At 39.9% G+C, this 13,530-nt stretch overlaps 1 protein-coding gene across 2 annotated transcripts; it reads right to left on the bottom strand.

Annotated features, from left to right (window-relative positions):
• Positions 1–213: 213 nt before the first annotated feature.
• On the bottom strand, positions 214–12,432 carry LOC121390141 (F-box only protein 42-like). Of its 2 annotated transcripts, none has more exons than XM_041521888.1 (8): positions 12,262–12,432; positions 9,837–10,070; positions 9,093–9,196; positions 7,426–7,592; positions 6,799–6,895; positions 5,777–5,833; positions 4,232–4,348; positions 214–1,339 (listed from the first exon to the last, which is right to left on the bottom strand). In XM_041521888.1, the coding sequence occupies exons 1-8, from the start codon at positions 12,428–12,430 to the stop codon at positions 398–400; spliced, it is 1,887 nt and encodes a 628-aa protein (XP_041377822.1). In that variant the 5' UTR covers positions 12,431–12,432; the 3' UTR covers positions 214–397. The 2 variants fall into 2 exon arrangements, with proteins under 2 accessions (XP_041377822.1, XP_041377823.1); XM_041521889.1 differs by having other exon boundaries at positions 9,837–11,623; positions 12,262–12,398.
• Between the last annotated feature and the right edge of the window lie 1,098 nt (positions 12,433–13,530).

The raw sequence follows: 13,530 nt of genomic DNA, 5'->3' as shown, positions 1-13,530 counted from the left end.
AATAACTAAAACAGGGCTTCTAGATTATGGTAGCCCCACTCCCATGGCTAGTGATATTTAGTTTTGGGCTAGTAAATAACTACTATTGCCATGCCCGACGGCTAGTGAATTTTTTCTGTCAAATGATGCAGTAAAGTATATTTTATAAATATGAATATCCTACTCCCACCCCACCCCAAATGTTAGTGTTTTAAGCTCTATCTCACTCTTTAAGTGACATATTTAATAAAATGTATTAACTTGAAGTAAAGTAGGGCTAGTGAATTTTTAATCGTGGCTAGTAAAATCACTGATCCCATGGCTAGTGGATTTTAAAAAAATTCTAGAAGCCCTGTGAGTAGTAAGATCCATCGTTTTCAACTCGATTCAACTCTGTGTGAGTCAAAACCAGTGAGTTTCAGAACCTTCGCCTACAGGCACGCAGGACGTACAGATTGTTACTGACGAGGTGCGACTTTGAGCTCATGTCCATTCGTCTCTGCGTCGACGACAGATCCATCTGAATCCCTCCGAACAGAACGAGCTCCCCCCAGCCCTCAACGAGGGAGTAGAAAATGGTGATAGAACGGTCGTCCACGCTGTTGCACACAAACGTTTCTCGCGGGCACAGCCATGTGGAGGTCTGGGTCTGCGCGACTGAGCCGATGTCCAGTAGGTAAAGACACATGGGAATTCTGGACTCGCGGGGGGTCGTCACGCTATTATCACACGTTGCCGGGAGCGACCGTACTCCGCCCTGGCCCCCCGATGATGCAGGGCTCCGGTGCTGGCGGATCCGCTCTTCGTACTTCCGGAGAAGGTCCAGCTGCTTCTGCCGATCGTGCATGGAGTTCGGTTTCACGGACGGATGGCCGGGACGGAGATTCGAGGTCCCACCCCTGTGATCGAGGTCGGAACCGCCCTGATCCATCAGACCCAGTGATGGATTTTTATGCAGGGCCCTGGCAGCAACGCCCAGTTGCTTTCCGCCGAGACGGTTTTCCGACTGACATGGAGGTTGGTTTTCCGGTGTTCTGTTCACAGCTGCTATCAGCCCTGGTTGGTGTTCGGCTGGTGGGTGAACCGATAACCTTGGTTGGTATTCCGGTTCCCGGTTAACAAATCCACCACCTGGGTTCTGTTGCGATGAGGTGCTAAGGCGATTTTTACCCAGTCGGTTGATTAGTGAATCTGGTTGATTTTCTGGTTCTCTGTTCCCGTATCTGGCTGGTTGATTTTCTCTCGGTATCACTGCTGGTTGTAAAACTCGATTTGACTGGATGTGCTGTTGATGACTCGTCTGTGATACAGACTCGCTCGATTTGGGAGGTTTATTCAAGATGACCAAGGTATTACCAACCTGAAAAAGAAAAAAAGAAAAAAAAAGAAAGGAATGTTTGTTTAACAACACCAGGGCTTCTAGATTATGGTAGCCCCACTCCCATGGCTAGTGATATTCAATGTTGGGCTAGTAAATAACTAATATTGCCATGCCCAACGGTTAGTGAATTTTTATTTTTAAATGCTGCATTCAAGTATTTTGTCAATATGAATATCCTGCCTCCACCCCCACCCCCCAATCTTAGTGTTTTAATCTTTATCTTCCTCTTTATGTAGCATATCCGATTATTAGTATTAGTAAGATTGTATTAAGTAAAGTAGGGCTAAAATGTTTAAACATAGCTATTTGGCATTCAGATTATAGAGGGCAGCATCTAGCTCAGTCAGTAAAATATTCACCTGAGGTGCTGGACTCATAGGATCGATCCCCTGCAACAGACCCATTAGATTTTACCCATCCTAACCAATGCCCTATGTCTTGTATATCAAAGACTGTGGTATGTGCAGTCCAGTCTATCAGAAAGTGCATATGAAAGATCCCATACACACTGGGCGACACCAGAGCTGGTTGGCAGCAAACTCCCCGCCCTCAACCACTACCCCCACGAACTTGATGAAGCAGTGGTGAACTTCCCCGAGGCAGCTTACATGTACCACAAAACACTTTATTTTACACTTTATCCTCCCCCTGACTCACCCCTACAAAGCAGTTTACGTTACACACTGGGTTGCGGCAAACTCGTGCCACCCCAATCTGCCACAAAACAGCTTACCTTACACATTGGGCGACACCAGAGCTGGATCACAGCAAACTCCCCCGTGACCACTGCCCTGAACCCTCCCCCCCTTACAACTCACCCTGAACCCTCCCACCCTCACAACTCACCCCCACAAAGCACTTTATCTTACACACTGGGTGACACAAGAGCTGGGTGGCTGCGAACTCACACACCCACCTCCTGACTCACCCCCACAAAGCAGCTTACGTTACACACTGGGTTGCGGCAAACTCATGCCACCCCAATCTGCCACAAAACAGCTTACCTTACACCGCCCTCGGTGGACTCGTGGTTAGGCCATCGGTCTACAGGCTGGTAGATACTGGGTTTGGATCCCAGTCGAGGCATGGGAATTTTAATCCAGATACCGACTCCAAACCCTGAGTGAGTGCTCCGCAAGGCTCAATGGGTAGGTGTAGACCACTTGCACCGACCAGTGAATCATAACTGGTTCAATAAAGGCCATGGTTTGTGCTATCCTGCCTGTGGGAAGCACAAATAAAAGATCCCTTGCTGCCTGTCGTAAAAGAGTAGCCTATATGGCGACAGCGGGTTTCCTCTAAAAAACAGTGTCAGAATGACCATATGTTTGATGTCCAATAGCCGATGATAAGACAAAAAATCAATGTGCTCTAGTGGCATCGTTAAATAAAACAAACTTTACTTTACTAGCCCCGTACCAACTCGCCTCAGTACAACTATACTAAGAATTCGATTCAGATAAATTTCTCAAATTTTCTGAAATAATCACATGGTGTCGATATTTAGATCGGTGATTAAAGGGACAAACCCTAGTTTTTAAACACTACAGCTTATTTTTTCACTATTAGAGCTGTTTATGATCACTGAAATCAAACATTACTTATATTTTATTGTTTAGATTATCCATTTCCATAGAACCGGTGTTTCTGGTCATCCTGTTGTTTCTAATATTACAAAATGCATTTTTCATATTTTTAAAAACGCACATGCGTCTGAGAAGTAGCGGTTTATTGATTCGAGTTCTTGTCTATTTTTAAGGATGTTTCCCGTTTTAACGTCACAGACTCTTCTTTCACTCTACTGTAACTTTATCCAACTGAGTTACAGGTTTGAAAATTAACTAAACTTAGTTTCTATTTTTACGGGTTAAAACTAGAGTCTGCGCCTTTAAGGGACCTTTCTGGGGTGGTATGGTTCGCATAACTGAACCCCTTAGTGCACAATAAATGTGTAGGAAGCAGTGGGTGGAGGAGGTAGTCTAGGGTCTCCACGAGTACTCGGACAGAGTCTAGCAAAGACTGGAGTCCGTTCACAGGACTCGAGTACCCGTGCAAGGACGGTCACTTTCATTTAATTATATTTGTGTACGTCGTTTTGCCATATGCTTGCCGCCAGTTACATTATAGGGCTATGGGTAGGTGTAAACCACTTGCACTGACCAGTGATCCATAACTGGTTCAACAAAGGCCATGGTTTGTGCTATCCTGCCTGTGGGAAGTGCAAATAAAAGATCCCTTGCTGCTAATCAGAAAGAGTAGCCCATGTAGTGGCGACAGCGGGTTTCCTCTCAAAATCTGTGTGGTCCTTAATCATATGTCTGACGCCATATAACCGTAAATAAAATGTGTTGAGTGCGCCGTTAAATAAAACATTTCTTTCTTTCTTTGCTTACCTTACACACTGGGTGACACCAGAGATGGATCACTGCAAACTCCCCCCTTACAACCGCCCTGAACCCCCCCTCACAACTCGCCCCCACAAAGCAGCTTACCTTACACACTGGGTGACACCAGAGCTGGGTCGCTGCAAACTCCCCCCCGACAACCACCCTGAACCCCACCCCCCTCACAACTCACCCCAACAAAGTAGCTTAACTTACACAGTGGATGACACCAGAGCTGGGTCGCTGCAAACTCCCCACTAACAACCACCCTGACACACACCCCCACAACTCACCCCCACAAAGTAGCTTACCTTACACACTGGGTGACACCAAAGCTGGGTCGCTGCAAACTCCCTCCCTGAACTCCCCATCACAACTCACCCCCACAAAGTAGCTTACTTTACACACTGGGTGACACCAAAGCTGGGTCGCTGTAAACTCCCTCCCTGAACTCTCCATCACAACTCACCCCTACAAAGTAGCTTACCTTACACACTGGGTGACACCAAAGCTGGGTGGCTGCAAACTCGCTGTTATTGATTTTCACCTCTGCCCATGTCCAGTCTCCTCGACCAAGAGCCAGCAACCAGATATCATTAAAAATCTACAATTAAACACATTCTTTCATGGGTGATACTATTACAATATTTTTTTTAATGTCTTGATGATCCAAAGACAGCAGCCAGATGCCATTAAAAATCTACAATTAAACTTATTTTTTCATGTGTCATAATATACAGCCAGCAACCAGATATTACAAATCTACAATTAAACAATTCTTACATATATGTGTGATACTATTACAATATATTTTTTAATGTCTGTCTTGTTGATTCAAAGACAGCAGAAAAATGTAATTAAAAATATACAATTAAACACATTCTTTCATGTATCATAATATAAAGATAGCAACCTGATATCATTAAAAATGTACAATTAAATATCAAAAATGTACCATTAAATATAAAAATGTACCATTAAATATCATTAAATCTGTACCATTAAATATCATTAAAAATATACAATTAAATATTATTAAAAATTTACAGTTAAACAAAGAGTTTCTTACATGTGTCATAAAACAGGGATTGCAGCCAGATCTCATTAAAAATGTACAAACAAACCAGGCATATTCTTACATACAGATGGTATATTTATTTATTCAGTATATGGCCTCTGGCCTAATCTACATCAAAACATTTTACTTTGCTGTAGATCATATACATTAGAAATATTTTAATACATCCAGACTTGTTGACCTTAAGATGGCTGCCAGATATTAAAAATTTACAATTAACCTTCATACTACTGCAGGCGAAGCCATCTAGCTCAATACTCGCAAGTCGACACACTGTACACAGTATACAGTGCATTCCCCAATTCATATTTCCTGCACACTGCACTCACCGGAAATAATAACAGAACAGGAAATACATTAACTGAGAGTAAAAAAGTTTTAGTTTATAGGTTTTTTAATGGAAAATACCTGGGAATTTTTAGTTGAAAAAGTGGTTTTCGGCAAAGTATTTTAACTTGACAAAAATGGCGGAATATCGTTGTAATTTTCAGGATTGATAGCTGATTGACAGCTAATTTGATAATAAATATAACCATTTTACCAACAATGAAAATCACGAAATATTGGGATATGAATCGTAGTTTCTTTCCCAAAAAATGACTGGTCAGAAAAACACAACTATTGGGAATAATAGACATCTGGCCACAAATGCCTGTAAATAAACGTGACTTTTTTAATTTTTTGCCTAATTTTAATCAACAATAATTGATCCAAAACATAAAAATGAGAAAAACTCACGAAAATAATACTTACCGATTAAAATATAAACTTTATTTTATGTACTTATACAAATTTTAGGTGAAAATATGAAAGTAAAAGTAATAAATCTGTACCCATTCAACGTGGTTTTTGACAAATATTAATCCAGTAGTTTGAAGGTTAAAGAACCAGACTCTTACACATACTTTAAAATATAAAAAGTAAAAATCACCTGAAACACAAATCTGAACTAACCTGGTTGGGCCCACCACATCCACCCAGAATTAAGATATGCTTGTCATCAATGGTAGTCTGCAACAAAAGTAAAATCAAACTGTTAAAAGTTTTCTTTTGTTTACTGACATCACTAGAGCACATTGATTTAATAATCATCGGCTACTGGATGGCAAACATTTTGCAACTTTGACATATAGTCTTAGAGAGGAAACCCGCTACATTTTTCCATTAGCAGCAAGAGATCTTTTCTATGTACCAACCCACAAACAGGATAACACATACCATGGCCTTTGTGGGGCACTGGCTGGAATGAAAAATAGCCCAATGGTCCCACCAACAGGATCAATCGATACCAAACCGATAGGAAGGAAAGAAATGTTTTATTTAACGACGCACTCAACACATTTTATTTACGGTTATATGGCATCAGACATATGGTTAAGGACCACACAGATGTTGAGAGAGGAAACCCGCTGTCGCCACTTCATGGGCTACTCTTTTCGATTAGCAGCAAGGGATCTTTTATATGCACCATCCCACAGACAGGATAGTACATACGACTGCCTTTGATATAAGTTGTGGTGCATTGGCTGGGACGAGAAATAGCCCAATGGGTCCACCGACGGGGATTGATCCTCGACCGACAGCGCATCTAGCAAACGCTTTATCAATGGGCTATGTCCAGCCCCCAAACAGACAGTGCATCTCAAACTGTTAATACAATCAGATTATTCCATATTACTGTAAAAGAAAGGAAAGGAATATCTCGCCACATTTTATACAGTTATATTGGTGTCCAACATATGGTTATTTTAAAATATGGCTGAAAGGAAACCTGCTGCTGCCACACAGGATACTCTTATCAAATAAGCAGCAAGGCATCTTTCATATGCACCTTCCATGGGCATGACAGTACATACCATGACCTTTGACATAACAGTCATGGAACTCTGACCACAAATGACTTTCAATGAACAATAACGGCACAGGTAAGTTAATTCTGCTTCTTTCAAGACCTAAGAAAAACATTTAAAACTCACTTGAGATTGACCGTATCGCATATTTGGCCTTGGACCAGCTATCGGCTGTTGTTTCCAAGACAAATACTCAAAGTCAAAGACCCACACATCATTGCTTCTGTGAAAAAAGAAATATAAAAAATCATTTAACAAGGATCTCCTGAGTAATACAGTGGTCTACAATGTTTACTTACTAATTAGTACAAGGTTGGTACACTTAGTTTTTAAACAATTAGATGACTTTCCATGATCTTTTAAAGTTAAAAGTTTGTTTTGTTTAACGACACCACTAGTACACATTGATTAATTAATCATCGGCTATTGGATATCAAACATCGGCTATTGGATATCAAACATTTTGTCATTTTAACATATAGTCTTAGAGAAGAAACCCGCTACATTTTTGTTTTCAATAGTAGCAAGGGATCTTTTATATTCAACATCCCACAGGCAGGATAGCACATACCACAACCTTTGATATACCAGTCAAGGTGCACTGGCTGAAACGAGAAATAGATCAATGGGCCCACTGACGGGGATCGATCCTAGATCAACCGTGCATCAAGCGAGCGCTTTACCACTGGGCTGCATCCTTCCCCTCTCTTTAAAGAGACACTCTTTTCCTTTCCTGTGCAAAGACTCAATTACCCTGCCGCTGGGACGTGCGACCCGCCAAACACAACCATCCGGTCTTCAACGATGGACACGGAGTGACCAGCCACTGGTTCCGGTACAGATGCCGACACACTGTTCAGCTGGATCCAGCGGTTTGATTCAGGGTTGTACATGTGCAGCTCGTTGAAAAAACGGTCCGCCTGAAATGATGGGGATAAAAACAAAATAAAAATTAATGTTGAAAATTGGAGAGAGAAAAATGTGTGGGCAACTGTCTGAATGGATCAGCGAATCTATTTGCATCTGTATACATGCTGTAATAAATCTATCAAAACCTGGGCCCATATTTTCTAAGCTATCTTTGTGCTACAAAACCAGCCTCTGTTGTGTAGTGGTTATGCCATCGGACTTGAGGCTGGTAGGTACTGGGTTCGTATCCCACCTGAGGCCAGTACCGGCTCCAACCCAGAGTGAGTGCACTGCTAGGCTCAATGGGTAGGTGTAAGGGCACATACATCGAGTTTCACCCACTTCACGGGTGCGATTATGGGTGTGTCTCCCGAGTGTATGACCCCACATGGGGGATGATTACCCAGTATGCACTGCAGGTTCCATGTACCCTGGGCTCGAGTGATATCGAGATAGCTCAACTGACAGCAAGCGTGAAGCACGGCCCTGTCATGTAGTCCCATACCGAAATGTACATACTGTGGCCTCACTATTCATCTCATCATCATCCATGTTTGTAATGTCCAAAAACAAAAAATTTCTTTATCTCTGTGTTGAATTTTCGTGGCAGGTTTTTTGTCGTTTTTTTTTTTAATTAAATTTTTTTTTTTTTTTTTTAAATATCTTAGCGGTATAAAATCGTAAAACCATCATAAGCTATGACGTCACTATGGTGTGTGCTGTAGCGACGTCACAGCCTACAATGGGTTCACAATTTTGTAGCACTAAGATAGCTTTAAAATATGTAGCCAGGCATTTATTCAAATTATCGATATGTTCCATCATTCTGTCAAATGGTCGATGTCATATCAACTTTATGTTCTATTAAGGCTAAGCAGGGGTACAACAGAAATTGTTGGGGATGAATACAATTTAAATGATTTTAGGGAATAAGCAATGTTTGCAATACCTTGTGGCAGGGGAACACCAAAACTTTGCTGCATGGATATCTGATGTAATGGCAATATATAATGTCTTATGTATGTGAATCATGGGGCACATCGAATGTTTGACACCTGATGCAAAAGGAATGTAGAACTTTTGTTATACCTGATGCAAGGGATATATAGACAGTTTGTTTTGTTTAATGATACCACTAGAGCACATTGATATATTAATCATCAGCTATTAGATGTCAAACATTAGGTAATTCTGATATATAGTCTTAGAAAGAAAACCCGCTACTTTTTCCATTTGTAGTAAGGGATCTTTTATATGCACCATCCCACAGATAGGATAGCACATACCACAGGGGGTGTATAGAATGTTCATTATACCTCAAGCAAAGTTAATACTGTATCTGCATGAAACATTTTGTTTTAAAAACTTTGATTAGCAACAGTTGGTGATCTGTTTTAGAATTGAGTAGTTATCTCTGATACTGGCGTAGTGCATCATAACATGATACTGAACAAAATGTTCCCCGATGCATACTATACATAATGCAAGGGAATAGACAATGTTTACAGTACCTGATGTAGGGGGAATGGAGTAGGATGGCTCCACCCTCCAAATAATACCAGACTGTCCTTGTACACAACCATGGATGCACAGGCCTTCGGCGACGGGTAAGAACCTGTTAAAATGAGTATATGTAAATCAGGGCTAGCTCTGGGTGAGAAAAATATTTCGCCAAATTGTCTATTAAACTTTTAAAAATTGCAGAAATCAATAGTTGTTTTCTAAAAAAAAATTCAATTATTACATGAAATTATTTCGCCAAATTAAAGTAAAATTCGCCAACTTGTTTCAAAATTCGCAATTGCCGAATTTGGCAAGTGCCAGAGTTAGCTCTGGCAAATACATGTCGCTAATAAACCAAGGTAACATTATTGATGTAGCATGCATTGTGCAGTCATGTATCAATAGGTTATCGTTGCTAAGTCACTTATGGTTTAAAACAGACAAAATAAAGCAGTTGCAACATGGCAAACATAATTTGATACTGATTAATCTTCAGTTAGTCTACAAAAACATTTTCTTTTTCCTTCATATAAAATGAATTATATTAAATGTTTTAGAAATGTATTTATTTAGTCTGACCTGACAAAAAGGATAAAAAAGAAAGATAGCAATCAAATTCAATATTTAGATGTTATTATAGATGTTAATATTTTATTAGCCAAAAACTAAATGTTGTAGCCACTTTGTATTAATATTAGCAATTTGCTAATTTGACGATGACATTTGCAACTGCAAGATGTGTAAACACAAACCCATTGCAAGTGGACGGATCCACTGTCGGGTTGCCAGATCGAATCTCCACAGGTCGTTGAAAGTCGTGTTACTCAAGGTGCACCCGCCAAAAACGTACATGGATTTATCAAAGAAGCAGGCACAGTGTGAGTATCGCTCTGTCGGCAAGACCGGCGGTGGCAAAATCTGCGTCCAAATTGTCTTCGACTCCCTCAAGGAATAACGAAAAGTCTGCTGCATCATTTGGGTCACACCTACATGTATGTAAAAACAGCAATATTCAATTTGATAGTTATGGTAAATATTTAGTTTGGTACCAAGTCAAACGAACAATATAGAATGAGTCCCTGTATGATAAGACTGAAAACATTTGTCCAAATTTAACTCCCAAGTTAATTTGCATAAGCATGACACAGTAAATGTATGTAATTCAACAGATCTGTAAATGTAATAAATATATATAGATAAAAGCTAATGAATCTTATGTAAATAACATATTTGGAATCATGTCATTTTTTTTTTTAATGCATACTACATGTGTATACAATAATAATACATCGCAACTTGAAAATAATACATTGCTGAATGATAGTTTTTCAAATATTATTATTCATATTTGGGAAGTTCTGTAACCCTAACAAATTATTTTAATGGATTGTATAATTGTTCATTGTAAGCAGGCCCTAATCTAGAATTGAAAAAGTAGAAGTGACTTCTCCCTTTCCAGAAGAAAGGGGAGAAGTTTGATACAAATAGGCACAGTGAACATTTATCGGTACATTTCATAACATTTTGCCATGTACCATGTTCCTTCGGAAAAATTCTGAATTTGGTTCTGATCGTAATATTTCGATCTAAATTTATAAAATACTATATGTACTTCTGGTAATAAAATTTAAACAAAACGAAAAACGTAATATTATTAAGTAGTTAATTATGTGTTGTTAAGTATTTAATTATGAATTGTTATGTTAAAATGAAAGTAATAATTAGTATTTTTTGGCAATACTCAAAAGAATGTGGCAGAGGATTAACAACGCTTGACTGGTCACTGCAAATGGCGTGACATGCATTGAAATACAGTCTGGAGCCAAAGTGAAAACACAGATTGACACTGGGGCATAGTGTGATATGGACTTGGGGGGGGGGGGGGGGGGCAGGGTCAAATATGAACCAAGTGGACACTTTTTCTATTCTGTTTTTGCACCACCAGAAACTCCGTATGTATAAACGTGTATACGTTTTAGTTCTGAAAGTGGACCATTGCTTCAGCTGGGGGTGGGGGGGGGGTCATTTGACACACACACCCCAGCCTACGCCCCTGCGACATACAGCGACAAGGTGCCAAGTGAGCTGTGAGAAGTAGGGCGATCTCGCCACCGGTCGATCTCGCCGTAAATTCCATATACTGCTGGGCGAAATCGCCGTACTATATATATCTAACTAAAGAGGAATGTTATTATTTAAAATGTTTATATTACTATCATTTACTGCATGAAATGATACGAACAATGTTCAAATCAAATGTGATGTGTCCTTTTTTTCTGTCTTTGCCTGTTAAAGTGTTAGCTAGTGTTTGTATTCTGCCGATCGAAGCTGGGCGAAATCGCCGTAGTTTTGTCCGGACTTAGGCTACTTTGGGGTGTATGTACATAGTGTATGTAAATTGAAGGGACTGTTGCTATTTCTGCTTAATAAATGTTCTAAACAATTAAGCTTGGTGGTTCAACAAGTGAGTCTTCTATGACATCTGCAGGACAGGGTGGTCGTGGAAATAGTCAACCGGATCTTCCGCTACGTATGTCGCCTGTAACACATGGGAATACGTTAATTATATAATTAGTTTTAACAATGAACACTCATAATTAACGAGATGAGTTTGAATTTTATTAATTTGTTACATTAATATGTTCTCAAACAATAAGTAAGTGTACAATGAAATGGTACACAAAACGTCGGCGATCTCGCCCAACCTTGCTGATATGGAGTAAACTGAACAAAAGCAATGACAGAAAAAACAAAAGCTTGGGAATAAAGAACAGTATCAAACCCAAAACATTAATTAAATCAAGACTCCCGACTTGTTTAGTGTCACAGCTGGAGTCTGGCGATTTCATCACCGGTTGATCTCTTCCGGGTGATCTCGCCCGTAAATTCCATATACTGCTGAGCGAAATCGCAGTACTCTATATACATATAAGCAGACGGGAATGTCACTGTTTATTACAATAAATTGGTTGTGCGATTTCATTCAATTGCTTCCACCGTGTCTGAACATTACGTCTGTTAGGCTACGGTAACAGTCAACGCCAAGCACAGATAAGGCTATAGTTGTTATACAATATATGTAACTATAGTATTAGTACTAGGGATTTTTGTTTGGGGGGTACCTGTGACGCCAACGACCGTTGCCAACTAAAAAGTAAAAACCTAATCCATAGTTACCTAAAACCAATCGATGCCATTGCTTGCAAACTTGTTTCGCTGCTTTTAAATCTCGATATGGCGACAGCTGAGAAAGAATATATTCTAAAATTTCTTCTGGAAGATCTGTCACTGACAAACATGAACATTTATAATGCAAAATTAAATTTGCACCGCCTTCCACTGCCATACTTGTTCTTTCGTTGTAGTTTCCTCCACTATAAAGGTGATCACCATTGTACTGGAACTTTTTCTGACATTGTACTTGATTGATTTTTTAAAAGTTATAATCGCTCCAGATTTAATAACGGCAAAGCACTCGGGCTAAACAAGATCGTCAGTGGTCAGTGGGTGGTTTTCGTTTTAATACTGGAACCCAAGCATACAGTATTAAGGTCAACAAATCAGTTTTGTTTTGTTTTTATGTTGTCTAGGATTGATGCCAGTCGGTGGGACCAGTGGTTTGTTTCTCATTCCATCCAGTGATCCACAACTTGTGTAACAAAGACCGTGGTATGTACTATCCTGTCTGTTGGATGCTGCATACAACAGACCCTTGTTGCTAAGCGGGAAGAGTAGCCCATTGCGATACGACAGCGGGTTTCCTTTCTCATTGTCTGTGGCTCTTAACTATATGTTCTGCTCAAAGATATAACACTAGCGTAGAAAGCGGAGAAAGGAGGGTGTAAGTTACTTTGTAGCAGCAGCGCGCCCTCACGTTTTGGCATCTTCCTACGCCTGTGTATAACCGTGATTAAAATGTGTTGAGTTCGTTGTTAAATAAAACATTCCTTCCTTTCTCCAGTCTATCATTCATTCATTCAATCATTCAATCATTTAGTTCAATCTGATTAAAATTTGTTCTACGTACCAGTCATTTTGTTTTGTTTGTTTGTAGCTGCATAAGTAGAGAGTGTGCAGCTCCCTGAGGTTTGATGGGTCGTAACATCAATCCGCCTCGATGGACTCAGTGTTTTTCCTGTCCTAATCAGTGCTACACGACTGATAATACCAGAGATAGCTCTTATTACTGACCGTGAAATCCACTGCGTCATAAATGAGCTATTTCATTCCTTTTGATCCTTTGCATATAGTGTAAACATGCCTGCGTCCGATCTATTACAACTCCCAGTTTTGTTAGTCGATACTTTAAACGCCAGTGTATACTATAGTGCACGTTAGTTAAGTGAAATAGTTCGCTCTCGTTTGCCCACCTTTTAACGTTATGTCAGTTACTAATAACAATGAAGACGAACACAACTAGTTTTAATAAACTTGATCGCGTGCTTC

The sequence above is a fragment of the Gigantopelta aegis genome, chromosome 15 (genome assembly GCF_016097555.1).
Source record: "Gigantopelta aegis isolate Gae_Host chromosome 15, Gae_host_genome, whole genome shotgun sequence".
NCBI lineage: Eukaryota > Metazoa > Mollusca > Gastropoda > Neomphalida > Peltospiridae > Gigantopelta > Gigantopelta aegis.
The sequence above is the reverse complement of the archived record's forward strand: the minus strand, read 5'-3'. Positions and strand labels throughout refer to the sequence as shown.

Excerpts from the sequence above, each read along its gene's own strand:
- LOC121390141 (XM_041521888.1), bottom strand. The coding sequence starts at position 12,430 with ATGGCAGTGGAAGGCGGTGCAAATTTAATTTTGCATTATAAATGTTCA. Across the intron at positions 4,349-5,776 it reads GATGTGGTGGGCCCAACCAG|ATTTTTAATGATATCTGGTT; the intron begins GTTAGTTCAGAT and ends GTTTAATTGTAG. Across the intron at positions 1,340-4,231 it reads GGTGTCACCCAGTGTGTAAG|GTTGGTAATACCTTGGTCAT; the intron begins GTAAGCTACTTT and ends TTTCTTTTTCAG.